This window comes from Pterocles gutturalis, unplaced genomic scaffold (assembly GCF_000699245.1).
Source record: "Pterocles gutturalis isolate BGI_N339 unplaced genomic scaffold, ASM69924v1 scaffold12280, whole genome shotgun sequence".
Lineage (NCBI taxonomy): Eukaryota > Metazoa > Chordata > Aves > Pterocliformes > Pteroclidae > Pterocles > Pterocles gutturalis.
Genome location: NW_010143502.1, coordinates 1 through 27,283, shown reverse-complemented (window position 1 = coordinate 27,283; position 27,283 = coordinate 1). Strand labels below are relative to the sequence as shown.

The 27,283-nt window shown below is 35.8% G+C and overlaps 1 protein-coding gene across 1 annotated transcript; it reads right to left on the bottom strand.

Moving 5' to 3' along the window:
* Positions 1–27,184, bottom strand: MON2 (MON2 homolog (S. cerevisiae); the record flags this gene model as incomplete). Its single annotated transcript, XM_010084769.1, has 12 exons — positions 1–1,364; positions 3,268–3,350; positions 4,194–4,401; positions 5,232–5,355; positions 6,645–6,705; positions 15,447–15,637; positions 17,523–17,651; positions 17,910–17,927; positions 18,474–18,617; positions 23,461–24,089; positions 25,930–26,128; positions 26,891–27,184. Coding segments are annotated over 12 exons (2,244 nt in total), but the record flags the coding sequence as incomplete, so codon positions are not given.
* Positions 27,185–27,283: the final 99 nt, after the last annotated feature.

The window sequence follows — 27,283 nt, the reverse complement described above, 5'->3', positions numbered from 1 at the left end:
ATGACAAATTTTACTGCACTTCTAAATGAGTAACTCTTCAAAAATACACTTCTCATGGTTTTATATCAGACACAGTTTATAATTAAAAGATTAGAACAATTTGTTTAGGTTGAAAAGACATTACAAAACAAAGCACTTAAAATTACTGAACAAAATATTACAGCCAAGTATTTCAAATATTTGAAATCACCTTTCTTGGGTCATGATTCAAAGACTGGGATACCTGCCAAGAAGGTCAAAAAAGGCTAACAACCCTCAAATATATATATATTTTTTTTTTTAAAGCAAGGCTGCAACTACAAAAATGGATAGAGTTAAGTAGAACAAACATCTTGAAACAAATATATTATGAAGTGAGGTAAGGTATGTTGAAGTGCTACAGTGGATTTCTGCATATTCAAACTTGTTCCAGGTCAACTACTTTGAAGTTTGAGATCAGCAGACTACTGACTGCTTGGTGCAGACTTCTGTCATATGACCCTTTCTCAGATGTCCAATGGCCACAGAAGATACATTCAATTAAGCAAAAACTAAGAACATGATCAGATATGAATGAGCATATCTGGCAATTTAGAAGGCAAACTGTAAGTAAAAATGCAAGCATACAGCTTATTCATAATAAATACATTTTCAAGCATTTAACATTATCAATATTTTAAAAAGAATTTAAATAATAAATGCAACTATTTTATACAGAACTGTACCATTTATTATACACACAAGTATATCAGTTCCCTTTGTTTACAAAGGCTGGTTACAGATATATGGAATGTTACAGTACCATCTTGCATAAAATTTTAGTACAATTTGTACTTCAAAAAAAGGGTGCAAAACACCAGCCTAATAAATCTGACTGAATTGAAATATTTTTAATTACATCATTAACACATACACAACAAGCTGTACATAAGCCCACTTTTCAATCACCACTTCAAGATACTGTAGCAAATACATTAGATTATAAATGACTCCAACAATTCAGTTAAATTTATTAAAGGTTTGCACTGCTACTCACTCTGGAACCTTTGAGATATAGACTGTATTCATGAATTACTGAGCTCTTGTAAGTACAGTTAAAAGGCAGTCAGCACTGGTTGCCAAAGTACTAGTAACAAGAGATTTCCTCAGAGAAACTTCACCTAGGAACAAACATTTTTGGATACTTTTTTTTCTTCAAAAATAAAAAAAAGTTTTATGGGGTCAAGACTCTCCATTCTGTACCTTGGATGCTGGTGGATGCATGAAGTCCTTAAAGGGAACTAGTGCCTCTTTCAGAGCAGAGCACACTTCCGAGGATGAGCAGGTGATACATTCTACTAAAGTCGGGTACAATGCAATAACTTGTGCCCATGTGTTAGCATCAACTGTAATGCAGAAAAGAACAGATTGAATCACTTACTGCTATCCAAATTCTTACAACAGGTTTTTTTCAATACCTATATAAATAAGGGCACGTTCAGCTACCTTAACATAGGTACCTAGTGCTATATAGACACTACCACACCCGTACAGGGCTCTCAGATATGATGTAGAATTTTTGCAGAAGAGCCATATTCTTTTTTTTTTTTTTTGCAGCAGCAGCAGCTGAAAGCCATATGGGATATCCATAAAATGGTGCTACACACCTGTGTCTCTACATAGAAGTCATTCACTGTGTTTTCTGGATGAAGAACTGACAAATTGAAGATACTACTTTTATTAAATCCATAACACATACATTTTCCGCCTGCTTTTCTCAGCTATTGACAGAAAATTGAATTGTGTGTACATTTCACTTTTGGAAATTTGTCAGCAATGAGGCCTTCTATTAATTTTAGAACTCATTTTATATTACAAGAGCTATAGAAAGCAGAGGGAGAAACACTGGACCAAGACACAACATCATCCATGGTAAAGTTTGTTAGTTGAACAAGTAAAATTAAACAATGTAGCATGAATCTTATTTATTATGTCACTTCCTTGCTTATCTCTGTTTTAGCTCTGTTTTCAAGAGCACAAATCCCTCATTTCAGACAACGTTAATAATTTTCTTAAAGAAATAAAATTATTAAAAGCTAGAAGAAGTGGGAGTAAAGCGATTCTCTAATTCTCTGATTTGTCCAGTGGTTCCCTTCATCAGAAAGTGCGCAGGAGGTCTGGCAATCACTGCCATATACAGACCACATGAAGAATTTCTTTCATTGGAGGAAGAGGGATGTGGGGAACAGCCCAGCTGAGTTGGCAACTCTACCCCTCTAAGAGAAAGGTCCACCAAAGTAGCACTTCAGTTGCCTTCAGGGCTTGCCAAAAGGCTTTATGTACCGTGGCACAGTTCTGCCCTCAGCCTTTTGCCATCAGCCTTGGGAACCACATTATCATAAATCTGGCTGCTCACTGATGCTGCAAGGGAGGCACTGCCTCCTTCAGGAAACCCACCTGCCTGTGTTTTTATTGGAAAGGCTGCATTGTTTGGTTGTTTCAGGATTGAGCAGGTTTTTTCTGTTCCTCATAATATCAAAAGCAGAGACGTAGAGGGAAATGTTGTAGATGCAATTATGTCAGAGTCCAATACAGCTGGTTTAACTCAGACTTCTGCCTAAGTTTTCTGGTGGGAACTCTCTATGCATACAGTAGGTGAAGCTTTCAGGAGGAACAGGATACATAATTATAAATGAAGCTGAGGTCTTACATTTAATTCAGCCCTTTAAATACATCTGTCAACCATTTACTTGGGCACCAATGAGCTAAGGCATCTTTCTGAATACAGGGAACAGGACAGACAAGAGCAAAAAGGAGGAAAAGCAAGACCGCAAGTTTAGGTATGTAACAGCCTGTCCATACGTTTAACTTGTACACCCCTTTAATTGCAGAGTGCACCTATGTGAACATGATCCATAGCAACCTATGAAGGTATCACTAAAAAAAAGGGATCTAGCAAGACTACATATATTTAAGAATTCTATTCACATTTTATGGAAGGTTTTTTGCTTGTTTGTTTTTAGAAGACACCAAGCTCTATCTAATAAAAGACACCGTGAACTGAAGTTCTCTATTTTATTAAACATATCTTAGGACCTTGTACTTTTAGGTATCCTGGAAAAACTTTGTAAGCTTTTTTTTTGGTCAACCTGCCACCTACATATACACAGAATTACAAAATACTGAATCTTACAGATTACACTTTTCTTTCAAATTTGTGTGAAAATCACTACGGGAAAGAATAAATATCTCTTTGAGGCAGGTATAATGTTATCTTGTTTAGAACCATGTTGTTTAACCATAACTTACCATTTTCAGGTTGAGTTTTTTTAAGTGAATCTATGAGAGTACTGACAGCTTTTAAAACAAATATGATTTCTGTTACTTGTTGCCTACAAAAGGAAAAATACAAACAGTCAACTACTCATTTTTGTATCAAGAATATAAGTTTTCTTTGAAGCTTACACAACACTAAAAAAAAGTGTAAGGGAAATAGCTGCAATGAAGCCTCCCCAAAAAAAAAAAGGATATTTAGAGATTAAATTTATAATTTGTCTTTAACTTTCCCACCATCATTGCTGTTGTCTTGGCTAGGATAGCTTTAAATTTGATACTGGAAACAGTAACAGCATACATATCTCAGTCTGAAAATACTCATGTACATGGTTAATGGTAACATGAAAATAATCAATTTTATCATTCATGATCAAAACCTTCAAAAGGTGAGTGAAATGTAAATAAGTTCCAATTTTCAAGAATTTCTGGGTACTTTGGTCAATCTTTCTGTTTCAAGAACAATCACTTCAGTAATTATTTACAATGTTGCAGTTTGTATATTTTATCTCATTTTCAAGGAGACTCTCCACCTCTCAATTTTGAAGCTATACATAGCTCTACTGGGAATAAAAGGAAACCAGATTTCAGAATTATTATGTTACACGTATCAGAAACATTGTTTCAGTAATTGAAAATGTTAGTTGCTTGAGTCACATTCTTATTGTCTATGTAAAAGCACTCAATACGACCATTATTATTTAAACCTTTTTCAACAAAAACATGGTATCAACATTTTCTTCGAAATGTCTTCCACACAAACATTTCCCTGGCCTTAAATTTCATACCCACACACACACAACATTTTTTTTTTTTGTAATGAGTGAGTGACATTTTGAATGCAACCTTCTTCTCATACAGTACTGGTAATACCTTTCCTTTCCTAAAGACAATGTACATACCGCGGAAGAGGACATTTGCCACTCAATCTCTCATCTTCTATGTAGCGATGCAATACATCCTGTGACCTTTTCAAGAGCACGGAAAGTGCCATTCTAGAGATGTAGCCTTCCTGAGGAGTTGTAACTTTATTACTGAATGAAAACTGGAGCAGTGTTTCAAAACACACCTTAGAAAACTCCTCTCTCATTCGAATATCTATTTCGGCTTCTGTCAAAGTGAAATGTCATATTTAATTGTGCAGCATGCATGCCAATACGCTAAATGTTGCATTTCAATCAGTTTATTATATTTTGCAGAAAGGTTACCTCTCCTCTAATATTAAAAAATATTAACAGTTATATTAACAAATATTAATAATACATTCTTAAAAAAAAAGTGAATCTGTAATAATCACAATAGTTCCAAAAAGAAAAGATAAAATATGCAACACATTCAGTGACATGTTACCTACTTGACATTGCTGTAATAATAAAATATATGAAATAAATTAAAAAAAAAAAACAGCAAGCCCAGATTTACATCACAAATACTAATATTTGGTGCTGTACAATCCAAATATTTTTCTTTATAATGGCTTATATAAATTTTTTTGATCTTTCACAAAAAACTATAAATGTTTTTTTCTTAAAGAGAGATAAGATATCTGGTTAGGTACACCATATAGTTATACTAAGGTCATTGAGTTTTTAAGAACAGGATATTGTGTCTGTCTTACAATTGTCTGAAGTTATTGTTAGAACTATTTCATCTGGCACAATTCAAAACAAACTGTGTAGGAAGTATAAATATAAAGTACCACAATATTATATATGATACTGACCAAGAAGTAAGGAAATAATTTTTTAAAAATTGCAAGGAATGCCTGCCAACTTCCATGACATAAAACATAGTTTATAAAAACAACCTGGATATCAGTCAGTCTCTACTGAATACGTGCCATGGAACTTTGAGTCTTTATCAGAATAAGCACTCTCAACATTTTCATTACTTTCTAGTAGCTTTAAACACTGTTATCTTTTGTCATTCAGATACCATACCTGTAAAGGAAGATGACTGAGAATGTATTGAGCCTTTATTGAGCATAGTCATTATTTGACCAACAAATTCCTTAGGAATAAAATTAGCATATGGCAGTATCTCTGTGCTGATAAGCTGCACTACCTAAAATAAATTAAATATATTTATATTGGTTTTCTGAATATTTAAGTCATAATTACAGTATGAAGACAGAAATATTAAACAAAAGAAACATGCCTAATGAAACTTCACAAAATCTTCCAATGCTAGCTTTTAAAATTTGCAGGTATGGCCAAAAATTCTGGTGTTGCATGTAGCATTAAACTTTTTTTCCCCTACTTCTGTCAGTTTCTGAAGCAGTTATCACTCACATTTCCACTGACATTTGAAGTATCTTCAAATCAAATTTATGGTTTTGAAAAGGGAAGATCTAACATTAGAAATCTCCCTCTACCCAATTCAATATCCTCACTATGCCATTAACACATATATCACATGCTTATAATGTGACATCTGCAAAGCAGTACAAGTGAGTTCATTATCTAAACAAGCTTAAGGCAATGCACATTAACTGAAATGCTTTCTATCCGTGGTCTTGATACTCCCATTCAGGAACAAAGTGGGTTTAAATCTCCATAAATTAATATATTAGATCTCAGAGTTCTGCTCACTGCAGACAAAACCACTCCCACTTTTCATACAGAAATCTTTGTGTCCTAGCTGCCACTCTGGAGAGATGACAGGCAATCAAACCCACAGATATTGCCATGTCTTCTTTGCAACTCCTTTTCCTTTGTACTCCTTATCCCTGGTCTGCCACCTCTCTTGGTCCTAGAGTGAAAGGGAACCAGTCCCGCTTCATTACAAGTATCATCATCTCTTAATTTTCTTCGGCCTTACCCAACCAAACATGATCTCTTTTACAATTACAGCGGTCTCTTTACTGCACAAACAAGGCTTCTTTCTTCATTTATGCACAAGCTTTTCAGTATTGAGAACATACCTGGAGGGGAACAATGTCATTGCTGACTGAACGCCCCCCTCAACACAGAAGACACTTACTTTAGGTTTAATTGTCAGCTTCCTCCATGGTTTACAATTACCTGTGTAATTGCTTGGCAATACCATAGTAAGAAAGAATCAGATAATGGGTTAGAGGCAGAAACACATGCTGGTTCAGCCACTTTATGCTGCTTTGAACTTGAGTGGACAAGAAGTAGTTTTGGCATATTGCTTCCTACTTTTTGCAGAACTCTGAAGCAGACAAATTCTGAGCCTATGAATTTCCTGTCTTGTTTTCAAAAAGGAAAACAATATCACAGAAAAAATAATGAATGGGTAACTTTTCAAAAAAATTATTTCAGAACCATATGCAATCTGTGAACGTCACTGGCTCGTTGGGTTTGACAGTGTATTTGTTACAGTCTCCTTACCTCAACATCAATACTCTCATTCTTCTGAAACTCTTGAATTGAGAGATTATCAGGAGGTGTACTGAAAATAAACATACTACGTTATAATTTAAAATTCACAACATATGTAAGGAGATGAGTATGGGAAAATGCATTACCTTTGAAGTTATTGCACGCATCAATTTGGTACTATTCTATGGTAATGATTAACATCTTAGAATAAAATCTTATGAATAATGATAAAAATGATTCAAAGGGAAAAGCAGTAAAACACTAAAACTGCAGAGTTACAACTGATGGACCTGATCAAGGCCTTACATCACCAACGCCATTTTTCATATGCATCTCAAGTTATTATCTCTTGTTTTATATGTGCAAAAGTCACAGTATCTGTTTAGATGAGTCTGTGAAGGTACCATCAGGGGATCACGATTTAGTACATTTTATTTTTTTCTCTTACTTGGCAAGATAAGATTTTGATTTTCAGCAGTACTTCCGTAAAAAAAAAACCTTGATTTTAATTCTACATTTTCTTCTGCATTAATGAAACACTTCATTAATGGGACATTTCTTTGTCTTGTTCTCATTCTTAATGGACTTTAGGAACTGACAAACCCATTTTACAAACAATAATTTTGGAACCTTCTGCAGTTTTCCCATTGTATATAAAAATTTATTTACATACTAAATGTCCAGATGTGATTCAACCATTAAAATTACACAATACTTTACAAGATCCTACGTTACCTGCTTGTCAATTTGGAAATCTTGTATCATTTGATTGGAAATTTTATGCTAACCATCAGTCATGCAGTTTTCTCTGGTGAAGTTTTATCTCATTTATTGAGTCCTTCCTTGTACCAGTAGGTCTACCTGTTCAGTGAATGTAAATTCCGTTCCTTTGCTGGATTATTCTTCTGCTGGGTTATCAGGCCAAGTTCCTCAGCAGGACAGAAAGAGTAAAGGCCTCCTACTTGGACAGCAATCAACTATTTCAGCTGATGTGCCTACATCAGTGTTTTAGTTTGGATCAGACATGGGCTTTTCAAGTTAAACTTTCAGAGATCCCCATTTATAAACCGTGGTTCATGTCTGGTCTTAGAGTGCACAGAACTGGATTCATTGTCGACAAAACTAAACCAAAAAATGTACTCCAAGCTCTCGTAGATGCTTGCATGACAGGAAGCCAGACTACAGCTACTCTCTGTGGGTGATGGGTCCTCATCACAAACTGTTTTGCTTTACAGATCTGCTTCTACTGCACTTTAGGGGAGGGGGAAGGATCAAAGAAGGCACTTCACATCACAGATAAACTCTGAAATACCTTGCTTATAATCTTATAATCATAAAATTGCCTGCTAAAATCTACACAGATTCAACATACACTTAGCAAAATTATTAGAAGAAAAATCCATTACCAGCCACCGACAACCTGTGGTACAAGAACCTTCTGAGCTATGTAACATGAAAATATCACATGGTCACCTTGCACTCTTCCTTAGGTATCCCACTAATACAACAGAAGCAGCACATAGGCCTAGATATGTGTCTGTTCTGACCTAGTTATGCCATTCTAATTTTTCTGACATAGAGCAGAAGTTGGACTCCTCACGCCTATGTCTCTGAAATTTAAAGACAGTTGCAAAACCCACTGGATTGCAGGCTCAGTTTCTCCATGTCTGATTTGTACTGAAGGTAACATGTCACTGGGGCTAATGGAATAATCAGTAGCATTAACAACAAAAGTCAGAGACAAAGCACTGTGTAAGGTCAATGTAATTTCATGTATTATATTCTCTAATTTTCCCATAATTTTACTTTTTGTCTTTTTAAAATAACCATATAACATCTTCAAGCTGAGGAAATGTTTGGAAATTTGACCACTTGAAAGGAGTGGTTAGAAACATTGGCATTAAGATTGCCTGTGGTACTTCAACTTGCTGCTATTGTATATGCTTGCGTGTTACGATGCATCATAAATTGGATGATGCTTTTTCTTTTTTCCTCTCTCCAGAGAAACCATCTGATTAAGTGCACAGGATGGTCACTACCGAAAAGGAAGGAAAATTATAGGGTCAATCTGCCACAACATTCCCTGCCTAATTTATGTCAGAATAGGCAGATGCAAGGAAAAGAGAGCTCTGGACTGAACCACCAAGCTGTTCTGCAAGCAGAGGAATCGGTGCAGTATTGTAGTGACAAGCAGACCGGCATCCTTTGGCTTATTTCCAAACTCCCTCCCCAGCCCCCACCTCTTCCTCCACCCCATGTCCCTCCCCAGAAAACAACAGACATGGTGGATTGTTCAGCACTAAGCATGTGCTCCCTGGCTGGGCAGCTGCCAAATACATAATTATGGACCTGTGCCAGCCTTGTCCTCATAAAGGTACTCGCCTGGGCCTGTCTTCTCCATCCCACTGCCCATTTTAATTAAAGGTCTGAGAACTTCAGAGGCTTCTAAATCTCATTGAAATCTGGTTAGTTTAGCTAACAGGTGAAACACTCAAGTGTTACATGTTTGACTAGAAAAAACCCAAATAAGAAAACATGAAATACTGTATTTATTATTGGTTTGTGTTAGCCAGTCAGGAAGTTTGGAGTTGTATGTTGAAAGCAAAGAATAAAATTAAATTTTAAGTAGCTGCTCAGTCAGTACCTTTTGTAACACAAATAAGCTAACTACACAAAACCTTTACATAGTAATGTAAACTATTATGATGCATACACATGCAGGTCATGGTGAAATACATGGGAAGCTTTCATTCTGACACCTCCTGATTTACAACTAACTGACTTTCTGAGCTGAGGTTTACTTTAAAGAGGTGTTAAGACCTTTCTGTCCAGTCATCCATATCTGATCTGCCATATATGCTACAGATTATGCTACGTACTTGTTCACCTAGCAAATCACTCCCAAGTAAATAGATTTTTGTGAGGTGTCTGTATGAAACACCTATCTAGAGGTCAAAAGCTTTGCTGGTCTGATGCAATCCAGCCAAACTGTACTGGAAGGGTCAAGAGCCAGGGAAGACAAGAGGCAGTGCGATGCAGACTGTGGCTATGTGCAGGCCTTCCTAGGTACAGAGCTCCCAGCTGCTGCCCACTCTCTAGGGAGGGCTTTAGAGCATAACAACAAAGAGCTAAGAGCCACCCAGAGTCCTGCTGTGCACAGCAGCACTCTGCTCTGAAGCATCTTTTTGGAAAGTATTTATTTAATTCCCTCATGTGAGCACTGACTTCTGCTCTAGTAAATTATATATATATATACACACGTTTGTTGAATTTTATTTTAGAAAATGGCTTGACATGCTCCCATGAAAGCCTCTGGGAAAGAAGAATGTTATGAAATAATAAACAGACTAGGCTCTTACTAGAAGACAATTTTGTGTAAATTAAGTTACATGAAATGTATTAATTTTTAAATGTCATTTTTATTTATAATAAAAATCAAGATTATTGAGCCTCCTCAGCTGTAGCTTGCTTTAAAAAAAAAAAAAAAAAAGCTGAAGCTTATTGCTTCAAAGCTGTTAATTCTCTACAACAGTAACATTTTCCTTTTTCATTTACCTGGGCTCTTTTGGCTATATGTGAAATTTCTTGATGTACAAAGCTGCAGAGACCATTTCTGCTGTGCTCTGTACTTTTTAAACATCAATGATTATCTCCTCTCATTCAGCCCCATAGCTGCCTTGAAAATCTGTTCCTGTCCAAAATACAGAGGCAATACCATGCAGAGGAGGTTCACTATTTTAAACACAGAGATTCACAGAGCTTTAATTTAAGGGTTCTAGCCACAGTGACCTCTTGCCTAATGAATGCCAACTCAGTTTCACTGGTGGAAGAAATATTAGGCTAACACATGCGATTTCCAGGACCACAGTGATTAGAGGAATTATGAGTTAGCTTAGAAAAATGTTTAAAATGTTGATTAAAAATGTAGAACATCAGTGAAACAAGAGTTGTATCTTTCTACTCTGTCCTCAGCCAGGTAGAGACTTGGTGAATGTCCATACTAAAATGAGACAATATGCACTGGGATATTTTAATGAACAAAGCTAAAGGGGAAAAACTGGCTATATCTGTTATGCAGATAGGAGCTAGGAGGACTGACTGCAATAAGACATTTCCAAGTTCTACAGAGTTGCATATATTTCATATTTAGAACCATCCCAGCAGTGCCAAGTTATCTTTGAAGAAAAAGGGTTTGAAGAACAGGTATAAAAGGAAGACATTTACCTAGCTTTTCATGAAGCATCGACAGATAATAGCATGGAACATGTAGAACATTAAATAGAGGGAAGTGTGGAGTATGAAAAGGTACACACGATTGAAGGAAGAAAAGTAAGTTTCTTTGTGACAAAACATTCCAAATTCCTTGAAGCAGAGCACTTAGGAAAAATTACAGAATGTCAAGATAAGACAGTAGATTTTCAATTTTATCTGTATTCAGGTCCAACTGATTATATCTAACTGTATTCCTCTCTCAAGGGGTAACGTTGGATAATGGCAAAAATCCAGATAATGCAGTAACGCTGTTACTCTGTCTCACCAATAGACTCCTGAGGTGTCTCTGAATTGTATTTTCCAAATTCTTTGCCCTCCAGAACCTTTTCAATCCATGCTGGTCCTCAGCAGTGCAGCCAGATTTGTACCCTTCTGCACCTGACTTAATTAACCCCCTGTCCTGCATGGCATATGCAAGTTGGAAAGCCACCAGGGATGACTGGCTCACAGTGGCAGTAAGCCACAGTTATGGTCAGCAGGGTCACTAAAACCAAGTCAAGGTTACAAGCCACTAATTTTAAAAGCACAGGGTGCTCTCATCTTCTCATCTGTGGCTTGGTTAATTGACTTCAGTGATTGTTGTGGTTTTGTGTTGTGGGTTTTTTGGTAGTGGGAGAGGGGGCTACAGTTATGGCTCCTGTAAGTAACTGCTGGAAGTTCCCCCAGCTCCAAGTCTGTTCTGGTAGCAGAGAACGGACTACAAAGATGGCCTCTGCGAGACAACACGTGGTGAACTGACCACAACCCCCATTCCCTACCCCCTGCACTGCCTGAGTGGGAGAAGGCAGAGAAATGGGGAGGAAAACCTTTGAGCCTGGGAAGAAGGGAGGGGTGGGGGAGGGGTGCCTGTTTAAGACGCAGTTCCCTTTCTCATTATCTTGCTCTGGTTTTGATTGTTAACAAATTAAATGGTTTTTTGTTTTCCCCAAGTCGAGTCTGTTTCTTGCCTGTGACCATAAGTGCTGAGGGAACCCTCCCTGTCCTTGCTTCAGTCCACAAGGTTTTCACCTTTTTGTCTTCCGATTCTCCTCCACATCCCACCAGAGGGGAGGAGAGGGCAAGAGGCTGTGTCATGCTTAGTTGCTAGGTGGCCTTAAACCATGACAGTGATACAGACAAAAAATCCAAGTACTACCAAAAGTTTAAAAAAAACAAACAAACAAAACAAACCATTGTTAATATAAATAAATCAGGGAACACAGTGAAAAACAGCTTTTATACCATCTAGCTGGCCTAAAATAAAGGCCCAACGTGGACAGTTGGAAAGGAAAGTACATTCCCATTGCCTTCTCCTATAATCTGAAGGTTGACATGTACCTCAACTCCGCAATAAGTTTTAGTTGCTACTTTCAAAACAGTGAATAGATTCTCCCAAATTACTCAGAAATAAGACACCACTATGATTAACATATATTTTCTATTAGAACGGTAACAAAGGAAAAAAAATTGAAAGAACACAGTAAATTTGAAAATTCTGAATTCAATTTACTTAGAAATGGAACAAATACAAACATAAGAGACTGACTATATGCAATCACAATCCAGTAAAAGACACAATTTAGAAAATTCTAACACAAAAGGGACAGGTTGCCCTATCTGCCAATAGTTTCATGGCATCTTGCACAGAAGTGCCGAAGGATTTAACCAAAGGAAATCAGAAGAGAATTACCTCCATGTGGGGAACTTCCACAGCTATCTCTAGAGCCCTCCTTGCATCACAGTGAGAGAGGCACACTTCAGGAGCATTGTGGGGAGGAGGAGGAGGAAGACAATGAAGAAAAGGAGAAATGACTGCTATTACTAATTGTCCTGACTACTGGCATGAGGCAGATGTACTCCCTCCTCAGCTTTAACTTTTTTTAGGACCACAAGGCTCAGGCTGATAGAGGAAACAGAAAGACTATCTATCCTAAAGCTACCAAGGTATAGGACTCTAATTATAGGTAGGAGGACCATCCACTTGGGAAGACAAAATGCTCTTTAGAAAAAGATGGACACTGGGGGGAGGGGACAAAAAACCCCAACCTCAAACCAGACATTCAGCAGCCAAACAACATACAACTATATAAGCAAAAATCATCTACTCATAACAAGCCATGAAAGAGCAATGATAATGTCCATTAATTGTGATAAACCATTATCCTGCTGTAGCCATACGGTTCTATAAAGCACCAGCCTATTTTTAATATTTTAAATTCTTCTGAACATTAAAGCTTGTGAGAAAACAGAAAGTTTCATATTAACTTCTCTGACAACATCTTTAATTCTAATGAAAATGCTGATCCCTAAAACACATTTTATATGTAAAGTTATAGAATACACTCTGGTCTCTAAAGAGGCAAAACCAGACTTAAGTGAAGACAGACAAGTTTTAGGGCATTATAAATATTCACAGAAGTACTATTTTTCCTTTACCTCCAGAGAATATTCACCCATGTATGACAATTGGCAAAAGCTATTAGAATTAACTCCAACAGTGATTGTTTCTAGCAAGCAACATGTTAAGATGGATTTTCTATGGCTGGAACAACTTTCAAGAAAAGTATAAATCACTTGCTGTAAATTAAGAAAAACAGACAACATATTTGTCTAAAAAGGTCATGCAGATGATGGTAGATTATCTTGAAGTACACTGTAGATCTGTGATAATCTTACTTCCCTGGCTTTATGAATGATTAATACCCCAAAATTGTAGCAGTGCCAGCCTGGGTCAGCTAAAAACATGCAAAATGGATGTGTTTCATCTGTTTTGCAGACATTTCAAAATAATTAATTTCCTGCAAACAGTAGTGCATACTCCCAAAGTAACTTCTAAGTGAACATACATTCTTGTACAATAACCTGAAAAACCTTCATTTTAATTTTCTAAACCCAACAATGATATTGATCATAGGGTGTTAGCCAATCTGGAGGCCTGTCTCAGAATGGAAGCGGGACTACTAACCACAGCTGAAAACAAAACCAAACAAGATACTGCAAAGATTATTTTAAATAAAGAAACAGTGAAGCATTAAAACAAAAACTTGCATGATTAAAGCATCTTTTATGTAGTTTTGATAAGTTTTTTTATTTTAGGGTCCTCCTATTTAATAATATTTAATTGAAGTAAATGCAAAAAACCAAAACAATTGGTTTTCATTCAATTGTCATCTAACTCTATTGATGAAATTCCAAACCCATTCATTACTACAAACATTTTCACTAACGGATGTGTCTCTAAAATTAAGTTTCATTGGTATTTATTTTTTGTCTGTTTTGGGCAAGCTGCTGTTTATTCATCATTAGTAAATACAGCTGTGTTTGGTTGCTGATACTTGTGTGTTTGAAAACTATACACACATAAATACACAGCATATTAGTGTTAGGTATAGAATCCTACTGTTTTCTATTAAAAAGACAGATTAATTTGTTACTGAAAGCAGCATACATACAGAAAATCAGGGAATTTAATTTTTCATATTCCACGCTGCCCTTTAATCTGAGACACCACTAGATATACAACTACTCCTAAAAGATATTTACCCACAGATGTTCACATAAGATGGAAATTTCATACTGCTCCTAAGCAACCTCCTACAATACCTAACCTTCCTTACAGTAAAAGGTCTTCTTAATGTCTAACCTAGATAATCTTTGCTGTACTGAAATCTATTTTTACTGATTCTCAAGGGACAATAAAAATTCTTCTCTAGAGCAATCTTTTATCATATTCTGAAGACTTATGTCTTTCTAATGCTATGTTCTTTTGTTTGAACAAACTAATAGATTGTTTAAGTCTCTGACTGTTATTATTTTTCAATTTTGGACCTTCTCAACATGCCCACATCTACAGCGTTACATTCCTGAGAGATTATGTATGTACTTATACATCTGCCTGTCTGTCTAGTTATAAATCTGACTACTTCGCTACACTTTGTTTCACAAAGTATTATAAATAAAGCGTGGTTAATTATTAAGATGCAGTCAATTTGTCTTGGGTAGAAACAAATGCAAGATTATGATGGGCTTCTAAGTGAACAGCAATGTAAGAAATAGTTTTCCAAAACTCATAAGGAAGTGGAATAATTCAAGATGGAACTGAAGAGAAATACATACAGTTAATGGTGTTCACCTTAACTAAAAGAAAAGTATTGTTGCAATTCTGTTCAAAGTGAAAAAAGGAACAAATTGAGTACCCATCAGTAACTCCCTATCAAATCCATAGTAAACGTCTTTGGGAGTCCATACAGAATTCCTTGGCCTGGTCAAAAAGGCTATGCCTTGTATTCAGATGTCAGCTGAGCTCTTTCTTGTGCTAACCTTCTGAATGAAGTTTTTTCTACTGCTTCCTAAAAGCAGTTTTTTCTACTGCTTTCTAAAAGTCTACTTTTTGAAGTAGCCAGACTGGTTACATTTTTTTGTTCATTCATTAAAATAATTTTCAGATATCAAATATCTCTAAAGATAAGGGTATTTTTACTGACCTTTAATGACAGATTTACTGAACAGATTACTAACAAATATTTTCCAGTTTAAAATAAATAAGGAAATTGCGTTTACCTTTTGGTGAATAAAAAGTCTTCAAAAGTATTTGCTAGCTCTGGCCACATACTGTCAAATTTTCCAGAAGATGCATGCTGCCTTGCAACAGGTAGTCCAATAGAGAGAACTTTGAGAAGAGAGGAAACAGCTAGCTTCCATGTGCTTTCAGAAGGACATGAATATTTCAGGCTAAGAGGTATTCTTAAGGTCTGCAAAATGAAAGTTAAAACAAAATTTATATATGCTCACACAAATCTAAGAATATGACTGGTTTCTGCTGAATATCTTAGCAGACACTGTCATAGATGACAGCACACATCCCTAGGCTTTCTGCTGGTATATGGGATGCTCTTTAAAAAATATATTTATAAAGACTCTTTACTATATACCAGTTGGCTAAAGCACAGGTCTGTTGCCAAGTACAAGGTCAGAGTGGATCCATTACCAATTAAATTATGAAATTACAAACTAATTTTCTTTTTCTGTATTGCCATCCACTATTTCTGCTAAGCCTGACAAATGGGCTTTCCTAGCATCTAACAGATTACAGGCAGTTCGTTATCATACGTGTATTGTGGAGAGTTTACTCCTGTTCCTAGAAAGCCATCTCAAGTGTTTCCACAGTAAAGAAAAAAAGTCTCATTATATTTAAACTTTTCCTAATATGCAAAAGTCAAAGTGTATACATGACCACTGCAAGACACCTGGTAATTGCTGACTGTTAAACCACATGAAGTTTAAAAGCAAAAAGTTAGTGAAATTCTAAGATAAAGGCTGCAACACATCTCAAAGGTACAGCAGATGAAAACACAGCAAATTTTAAGTCTTTCAGATAGAAAGACAGCTTCAATATCTACAAAAGAAAGTCATAAATGAGTTTAAAACCATTAAGAATATGTACTATTTACACTATATGTATTCTTTTCAGCATTGTTAGCCAAACTAACTAGAACCTGATACCAAGTTATCTTGGAAAACTAATTATTTAGTTTACATTTCAAATACACAGTGACTAAATTTGTGTATTACACATATGTCGCTAATGCTTTTAGCAAAGTCTCTGATTTGAGGAAAGCAAAGGGATGAAAGAGGAGTGTAATTAATTACAATTGTAAAATCAATTGTAATTAACTCTCTCTTGCCAAAAATTATGAGATCTAGGACCTAACCCTAGAGATAAACAGAATATTTTCTTCTGCTGCTATTCTTCATGGGGGTCAAATCTAAGTCCAATAACAACATAGGCTTTAGAGACATAAAAAATATTTTAAAAGCCATTTTAATCTACTGCAATAGATCACATTATTATCAAGTGTGAATGTTAAAGAAAAGTGGTGTTTATATCAGTTTCACCTATCCCATTAAAACAGAAGTCGGAAACAACTGCATTAACTTTGAAATACAAAAAATTAATTCATAACAGATTGTAAACAATACCATGTAACTATTTTAAACACATTCAAATTTATAAATTTCTATACAGGAACAACCTGATGTCAGCCAAGTCATTACAAATAAACCTAGGTTGCATACACATTTACTACTACTTCTATCATTTACCAAAATTATTTGCTACAATGGAAACAACATCAAAAAAAGTTAAGTTTGGCAATTTCACCTTAAAGGTGCATTTGTGCACCTGTAACATTTCACAACTACATCAATGACACACAAAGTCATTAAAAGCATATCAAAAGTAACAGTGAGAGCACATGTCCCCAAAGTGTATTTGCCAGTCTACAGAAATGGATCTTTGGCCTTCAATGCCATATTTACTAAGAGGCCTGCTTTTCAGATTCAGGTGCATAATATTTTCCAAGATTAATATTTTGTGGCCTAACACACTTGTTAATTTTTATCTTATCATTGAATGCTGACATTATGCAGCTAAAGAGCAATACATATAGCCTAATCAATAGCCTTGCAGCTTCCAAAGAAATTACTAACTGCTGCTCATCTTCATAAAATATTTTTTTTTTTTTACTAAAGCTTTAACCTGCCCAGAAAGTGTTTATCAACACTGGCTCAAAATGAAACTCATGATTTTCAATATAAGCTCATTAAATTCAGAGCATACACAGGACAACCTTTTACCTTAATAATGTTCTGAAGAACTTTCTCTGTTACCACAGCTTTATGGCAAGCTGTCTTTTGGTATAAGTCCACAACAACTTCCAATGATCTCTCGGCAAACGGTACATAATTCAATGCTACCCATTCCGCCTAGGAAAAGAAATTAGTGAATTACTGAGTGAAAACACATCACTTAAGGAACAGAAAATGTATGTTTTGCATTGAACTCTCAGTTTAATACATGCAAGGTTTGCTAAGAATATGGTCCAAGCAACAATACTGCAAATACAACGTAGTCTGGCTATCAAAATGTACTCTACATTGAAGTAAAGTACATTTAATAGGAGAAATGTTGCAGTCTAGGCAAGACAACTACATTAGGACAATCTTTAAGGAAATTTAACTCACCGGTGCAAACAGTTGTATCTAGTGTGATTCCATTGTGTTCCAGGACAAACAGAATAAGAAAAATTAATACATACATCATAGTTACCTCTTTGATTACAGTGAATCAGATGCTCATGCTCAGTGAACAGCAGAGTACAGAGATAAGAAGAATTACTGAATATGTCCCGTTTCTTTACAGCATGTGCAATTCAAAAATTTGCAGCTTAAGGGGATTTTCTCCATTCAAAATTATTGTGTTTTTCTGTTAAATATGGTACCACATGTAGGACGAGTTATTTTAGATTAAGTCACTGGACAAATTCAGACACATTCACTATGCCTGGTGTCCAGGCAAGGTCTTTCCTACACAGAGGAATACAAAGTATAAAAGTAAAGCAAAATTCCAAGGGAGCAAATGAAGATAACAAAAGCACGTAAAAAAAATAGTAATACATTAACTTATTACTTAACATGCACAGCGAGGTCTTTACAGATGGAATAAATGAATCTTGCTAATCAACCTAAATCTGAAGCTGAATTGGGTTCACCAGCCAAGTGAAACAAGCAAGATTTCTAATTAATTACCTGATTATACTTTGCATTTGCAATGTGCTTTGTTTCCAGCTGTCCATACTGTGGAGGCTTGCAAGAAAATTCTACAAAGGCCAACAGCTGGTCAAAGATTGCAGGATACATTATCTGCATACTTTCTGAGCCCACGCATATAGCCTATACCAAAAGAAAATATAAAAACTTAATATATATCCTGAGCTTCCACATTCAAAAACCTGCATCAGCATAAGTAGCTCCTGAAGAAAAATCCCCATACAAGACAATGCAAGACTCATGCTCTGTAAAAGACAGTGTATAGTTCTAACAGTTTAAGGAAAACAAGTTTTGTTATTTTATTAAAGTAAATTAAGTGGCAAGATACCTTGGCATATACAGTTTAGTAAATACAGCTATCTCATTTTGTCCAATAAAAGATATCTTTTCTTTACAAACTCTGCTTTGACATGACAGCAAAATATAAGTCTTATACAAGTCTGATCTGTTGATCTCAGCCACATCTTCTTTAAGTTCTAATTCAAGGAACACTTAAACCTCAGAAGTAATTCATACAAGGTTTTCATAAGTACTTAAAATTGTGCTTTACAGAAAGCAACATAAATAAAATGACAATGATATGATTTTGGTACAGCTGAAACTCATAATCTTGCTTTAAAATGGAAAACATTTCAGGAAGGGTGTACTTAAAAGATGTCAATGAAATATCATGTTGTCACAGGCTAATGATTTCCTGTTGCAATATAAATCCCAAGGCAGTCTTAGGGCATTTATTTTCAAAGCCAGATACAATGATTCAATGAAGTTACTCCAATTACTTTCTGTCATTTTAAATGTCTTGCTTTTCCTCATAAAGTCTCTCCGCTCAAAGCTTCAAGAAACAGTCTATTTATTGCTCCACAAAAAGACCTTGTGCTTGTACTGTCATTCTTCTCTGGGGAAGAACCAAACCCCCTTTTCATTAACCACAGATCATCCATGACGAGTTGCAGCTGAACTCACTCAAGGTACCAACAGCTCTGAAGCTGTTCCAGTGCAGCCTCCATGCTGGGGCTGCGTCATGAGCTGTGGCAGGCAATGGGCTAGCAAATATCCTAAGTCCCCAGCCATGAGAGGGAGCAAGCCACCAGAAGGGCTACAGGCACTGCCATCACTAAATTACCCTAAGACCTAGCTGCACCTTCAGGCCATCTACAACCTCCAGCAGAGAACTCCATCAATCATCAAGGGCCCTTCCCTTTTCCTCAGCTTCCTGCAATTCAAAACATATGTCTAATGCTCAAAAAAGCTTAATCAGCATTACGAATACATTGCAGCACTCCTTCTAAAAAGCCATACTCCTTTTCTGGTGCTCAAGTTCAAGACTGTACTGAACTCTGAAAAAGATGCTTTGATGCCAGATACTCATCTGTGTGGCAGAAGGCTAAAAGGTTCATTGCTGATCTAAAAGTGTTCAACACCCTGTAAAACAATTTCAGCTGATACGCTGCTGCACTAAAGTCACTACACTTCATTTTAACAGGTTAATGCAAGATTGCATACCTGTTAGAAAAGGTATAAAAAATTATTTATGTATGAACACATGAATTAGAAATGGAAAGAGAGCATACACGAACCCCTGGATAACTTTTGTACAGATACAACTTACTTGCATGGAAGCAACTTACTCACAGAAGACTATCTTAACATCTATAATGGCAAAACTTCAAAATGCATTTGCCATTCACTACACATTGTTAGATTTTTATTATTATTCCTTTCAGGACCAGGGGAAAATAATTTCAGACACTACATTTTCTGTACTGGTGAATAAAAGCAATAACTACTTCCTATTTGAAGTCTGTGAATGAGAAGCTTCTTATTCTTCATATTTTATGAAACTCTTGTAAAATTTTTATTTTACAAATAGAAACATTTTCTATCCAGTCTGCTGGGGTACTTTCAATTCTAAAAATTATCGATATAATACTAAAAAAGGCAGGATTAGGTTACTTAGTTTTGAAAATTAATCTAACTAGAATTGCTTTTCAAAGAGGTTTATGCTTCTGACTGACACCAGGTAACTTTTATCTATGTGTATGAAAAAATCAAAAACAGTGTAGCAAAGTGCGTGACAAAGGTTGTTGAAAATATCTTTAAGAGCTGCTTATAAAACAGAGTAGTATTTACTGCATTAAGTGCACTTATTTACATACTTAAAAGACACGTATAAATCACAAAGTAATGGTCAGGCAACAACAAAACACAAACCCTAAAATAAAATACTCTGCAGATCATTGTTTGTTGTAAATATTGACACAGTACTTTAGTTCCTGAAATTTATGCTTTAAAGCATTCTGCTACTAACTTTCACATTTTTTAATATTTAATAGTTCAGATCTACCTAACAACTCCCAGTGCAACTACTGTCATGGACTACTGGGTTTTTTACAGCTCTCTGTAGCTACGTCTCTACCATCTCTGCCAGTATATGTAAATACAGCCTTGAGTTCACCACACTCATAGCTCGAGGTTTGCATCCATACTGCCTGCAGAGACAGAATTTAAATTCTGATCCACATGTATCTGTGTTCCTCTGTCTGATGAGCCAGCTGTCTCAAAGTAGGGAGGCATTAATCAGAGAATTTGTGCTTGAGTACAAACTTCAGCTGAGCTACAGTGATGAAGCAGGCACTTCTACTACAGCAGTTAAAGACTACAAAACAAGTTCTCATGAGGAATAAAAACAAGAACAAAACAAAGGTGTAAAACGGGCTCAACACATGGAAGTCTGTAAGGAGAATCAAGGTTCTCTTCCAGCCTTATGTTCTTGAGTTGCAATGTCCCTTGCTAGTGCAATCACATAATAAAATCTCTTTATTAAACTAGTCAGGGGCTCAGTCTTAAAAATGTCAGGGTTTTTTCATGCTATTCCAATTACGAGGTTGTCCGGAACTTCTTAGAAAAGCAGAACTGACACAAATCTTCCTGTATCAGCAAAGAACTAAACTTAATCTGATCCCGCAATGCAAACATGTAAGAAACATTTTGTTTAAAAGAAGGTGGTGAGTATTTACATACTATTCTTTAACTCTTCCACTAGCTTCTGTATGTACTTCTGAGAGTATTAATTCATTTCAACAGAAGAATAAGATACCATGGCCTCCAGCAAAACCATCTGACGGATGGCCTTTGCTCCATATCAGCACTGGCTGGCTGCCTTATGTGAACTGTACTGTGTTATATAGCCAAGAGGAGCGATCATGCAACTTCACAGAACTTACTATGTCTAAATATATTTTAACTTATTTTTTTAGCAACTTCAGTGCTGTTCTCTTAGTAACAGAACTATAGATGAGGTAGGAGGTACTGTATAAACGCAGGTCCATAAGACTTCCTATGTAAGCCTGTATTTGCAAAGGCTTGTAACTGCCACACTAACCATTTTGATTGGCAGAGGGAAGGAGGAATGTCTCTGTTTCTCATGGGGAGTTATTGCTTGTGTTATTGTTTAAAAAAACTTGAGCTAAAACAGTTTATCATCTTGACAAGAACAAAAGGAAAAACTGCACATTTTTTATACTCATGTTAAAAACTCTGGTAACCCCTTCTTTGAAAAACGCTAATGCCTACAGCCCCTGGGAGCTAAGAACATCTGGATAAGGAGACTGGCAAAGAAACAGAAAAGCTGAGAGATTAATATACGGAGTGATTAAGTGGGGAAAACAGGACTTGGACAGGGCTGAGCTGCTGGAAAAGGAAGGGTATAAAAGGGTCAAGCCTACTGGAAAAGGATGAAAATGTAGTGGATATGATTGGTGTTAAAACTTCATGTTACTTATATCCCCACATCCAAAACTGAGATTTAATACCAGCTTCCAATCTTACACCTCTGTTCTCAAAATACATTAATGAATATTTGTTAAACTAAAAGAATGACTGCAAGATAATGATTCTGCCTTGCTTGTGGGGCTTAAATAAGTATGAGATTAGTCAGCCCACTCTAAGCAAAAAGAAAACAAGATACTGAATTGCTGCTCATTAAGTAGGTACCATGTGTTCTATAAGCTAAATGAGGCAAGATCCTGTCTGAGAGGAGAAAGAGGAATAAAAAAAGGTACGGCCACATAGTTAAGCAAAGGAGTCATAACATGAAAGCCCAAAGGGACTGAAGTCAGGTCAGATGGATTGTTTTAATTCTGGTATTTCCCAAGTAGGTTTTTTGGGGGGGGTGGTGTTTTTTTTTTTTTTTTTTTTTTTTTTTTTTTTAAAACAGTGCTTAATATAAATGCATGATCTCATTCATTATCAACTTTGCTTATTTTGAATAAATGAATTTTTGGAACAAACAATGTATTTTGCAAGGAGATGTTTCACAACTCCAAAAAGAAAGAAGCAATATCTTTTTTCTTTTCTTTTTTTAACTATCCAGAAAAAAGACACTCTAATTTGTTGTTTACAGATTCACTTGTGTGAAGGGTGCTCATTGAGGATGAGTTCTACACTGAGAATTTCTTAAGGAGAGATGCAGCATTTTCGTTAAACAACTGATTAAAAAGAGACAAGAAGGCAGATGGTCTGCCAGAGACCTTTTTATACTGGATTTTTTGCATGAACTCAAAGTTCTCACAATCACTATTCTTCTAGACTTTGTTTATGGCAGTACCTGGGCAACATAAGGAATACTGTTTGGGGGCTATTCCCCCAACTCTGTGTACAGACCCTCGTAACAGTACAGTACTGTAATATTAGACAGACAAGTAAACGGCTACAAACACAGCACCACATTTAAGGTATTTCTGCAATCAAGCAAAAGTGCATTTCATAAAGATTACACCATTCCTTTAAATGCAGATCACCTGGGTTGCACTAGGAATGGAGATACGATTGTTCTAATACAGTACACTGTGCAATTATGTATAATTTTAAAAATTCATGTTTAAGTCACCACACTATAGTTCTGAGAAGAAGAATTGAGACACAGTGTAGTTTACCTTTCAACACACAACTGAAGTCACATTATTACCTTTTGTAAAACATCTAAAGCTGTTAGCACCGCTTCCTGTAAACTTGTCAAAACTGCTTCAGTGTAAGATGGAAGGATGAAAGGGGAAGCATCAGAACTGATTGGAACTGAAACAGCACTGTGCAAAATGACACCCAGCTTTTGGAGATCATCCATGCTGAAACCAGTTTTGATGTGTTGGTAAAGAGCTGGGAATATTTGAATTAAAGCTGTAAGAAAAGGCTGGCTGGGAATGAAAGTCAATTTATCACAAGTAATTGGAGGCCTTGTACTTTCTGAACCAATCCTATACCAGCTGTTCCAGGCTGCCCACCACAGATTCAAATCTTCAATCTCATCTGTTACTACAGGTGGTTCAGATCCATTGTATCTTCCTATTCTTTCTCCTATGGAGTCAGTTCTCATGAATGATCTGCCAAGACTAGTGGCAGTCGTTGTCCCTACCACCACAGGTACAGAAACATTGATAGCTGGAGGCGTGTCAGGCTTCTCTGAGTCTCGGACAGGAGAAACAATTTGTAAGATCTCCTGGAAGCTTTTCAGAGCAGCCAAGGAAACTTCATTATTTTTGCTGAGTGCTGCTGATTGGATGTGATCAAGAAGAACATCCCAGGCTTGGGAAAAGTCTCCTGTTTAAAAAAAAAGAGAGAGAAAAAAAATAAATCAACTTGGACCTGGCTTCCCATTCCCCTTCCTTCTAAAAGGCTGTTCATGTACTTGTTACTCTAATATAGAGAAATTTCATGAGGTTAGGTGATGGCTTAAATGACTTTCAGAATATTTCAGTTCAACTGTAACCAGAAAAAATGAATGGAACAGAGAAACACACAAATATGATGAAACAATATAGCAATGTTTATGTTCAATTTGCTAGCAAAAAAAAAAAAAAAAAAAAAAAAAAATCACAGTCCACATCCCATACCAGAAAAACATGTTTTCTTTATTTGGGAGAGTGAAACAGGTTTGTTCTTATACATACTAGATGCCTGTTGATTTCAAAAAGCATTAAGCACACACAAGGAATTAAGGGTGAATTCTATAGTCATGCAATGCATTTATAAAGAATTGATTTTAAAATGCTTTGATAATTGTACTGCAGAGAATTATTTTTGGAGTTCAGTTTTTCATTAAATTTAGCCTTAACCTTCAGTTTTCTATGTTACTAATTACTGGGTTTGAATAATTAAAGTAGCCCTGTAAAGTTTTATTTTTTTTATTCAGTTTTAACTCCAGTTTAATATAGTTTAAAATTTACTACATTTCTGCAAGTGAACAATACTCTTGATAGCTATTAATATGTTGATAATTGTATCACAAATAACCAAAATGAAATAAACCAAAACTTATTTCTAGTTATATATAATAATTGTGTAATATGGGATGGTGAAGGTATGTTAATGTAATGGGGAATTTTCTTTGCAAGCTATACATTCTTTATATCACATTTTTATTTCTGAAAGTAATGTATTTAAGGAACTCTAGTTAGCCAAACTAGAAATGAAGGCTGTTTGGAAATTATATCAGAATATCTCTGTTTAGAAGCCTAAACTGAAACAAGACATTTTTTCTGTATGAAACAGGCATGAATGCTGAATTATATTATCTAGTTCAATACATTTACATTGTTCAACTGTATGCAGTAATATTTTATATTTTACAATACCTTGATAAATAACTTAATATTTAATTTCTATAAGGAAAAAACAAAAAATAGTGAAAAATCAGAGCCTGAGAAAAAGGAAGAGAAAGAAATAAAGGCACCAAGGAGTTATAAAAGAAAAATAAAAATCTTCAAAATGGGAAAGGTAAGATTTTAAGCAAGAAGAAGAAAAGGGGAGCTCACTTCAATTAGCTGCATTAAAGGAAAATAGTAAAGTAACTCAAACTGACATCTCTGTACAAGACACACAGTGGAGGAGTATCATGAGGGGAGAAAAAGAACCACTTGAAATAGTGGGCAATCTCAACATCTTTCACGTATGTGCAATCTATTAATTTAAAAATTCCCTTTCTTTTACGCTATATACCTCACTGACTTTACAAGTGAGTTCTCTTTACAATGTAAGAGCACTGTTAAACATGACACCCTGATGCCACAAAAGAGTTCTAGGCAAGCATTCTATAACCCTAGAAAGAAGAGGAAAAATATGTTCTGACAACCAAAAGAACAGAAAAACTGTTATCGTTATCAAGCTACTACATATTAAAGCTATTTGGCACCCAGAATTGTGATTAGTGAGATTTAATCTCAAGTACTGTGATATGGAAGATAAAGTGGTACTTACAGTTTTTGCTCGAAAGAGCATGAATTAAAAACTCCAGAAGTTTCACCACATTTGAGGTGAGACACAACAGAACACACTTTTAAGCTAAGATTAAGATTCTTGCCCAGTACTTTAACTGAAAAAATACACAAAAGCAGAAAGTTTATTACCGTATCTCTCAAGAACTTTCAACTATAAATTTTACCTAAAGGCTGCAGTAAGTATCTCCTGGTGTTAAATATTCTTGCAACTCCAGCCAGTGTTAATACCCATGTCTCAGCCCACTGTTTCTCAGCTGTATCCCTTGAATGATGGATGAGAATGTTGCCTCCTCCTGACTCAATCTTCTCTTTGTCAGCTGTGGTAGAAGATTCTCGAACCCTATCCAACAGCTGAAATAAAACCTGTAACAGTCAGAAAGAGGAAAAAAGCAATTTTTCAAATAACATAGTTGTATTCATGGTAAAACACCACAAAATCGTAATTTTTCCATTAACCTTTCTGTCACTGTGTCACCTTGAGAATTTCCTTATTCTAAACAGTCTCTGCAACAGCTAAAAGTAAGAATCAGCCAACTGATGTTCACTTGAGAAAGGTTAGAAACAGCATGATCAAAACCACTGAGAACAGCACCAGCACTAACGGAAGGCTAAAACCAACGGATCTCAGATACCTCACAGGTACAACAGGGAACAGACTCAACAACAGCTTGACTTTTTCCATAAGGCATAACCAACAGGACTGTGATTTAGAACAGGGCATTTGATGGATCCTCTCAAAACACCAAAACAGAGTGCAAAGTAAAGTTCGATCTAATATCTGATCAATCCAATCACATGACCCTCAAACATAACCAGATTTTCACACAAAGAAAGGAGTCATTCATCTTCATAGGAAGGGAACAGCTTTTTTACACAACTTCTGAGTAAGAAAGAAATGGCCAAGATACAAAAATTACATCTCATGAGAAGCTTTAAGGGCCAGAGAAAAGAAAGCAGGGAAAAAAAAACCAGAACACTAAAAGGTAATATCAGACTTCTGCCACCACACCTTATCTTTAAAAAGTCTTAATAAATTAGTTAACTAACACTAAAATAGCATGTCGATGGTTATCAAAACGTGAACACAATTTTAAAAAACCTTTAGTGGAAGCTTACACATCATACCTTCCATATTACTGTGTGCCATGTTGAATGTTGCAATAAAGTTCCATGAGCACCAATAGTAGAAAACAAGGTCTGCCCAGCACTCTTTCTGACTGCAGGTCGGGGATCCACACACAGTTCTCCAAGCTTGGCATATAGGCATAACCAAAGACAGTCAAATGGTGGTGCAGGATGAAAAGGTCTATTCAGCATCACCCCCTTTTCTTCTGCCTGTTTCTGCAACACTGCTTCTTCTTTGTTGAGCTCCTTTTCAATTATTTCACCTCTTTGGAAAAAATAGTCTGAAATATTCCACTACAAAATAAAGACATATGCTGTTGTACAATAAAAATATTATAATGCTCTTAATGATCATGAAATAAATTGCTTTGCATTTTCACATTTATTTTGTGA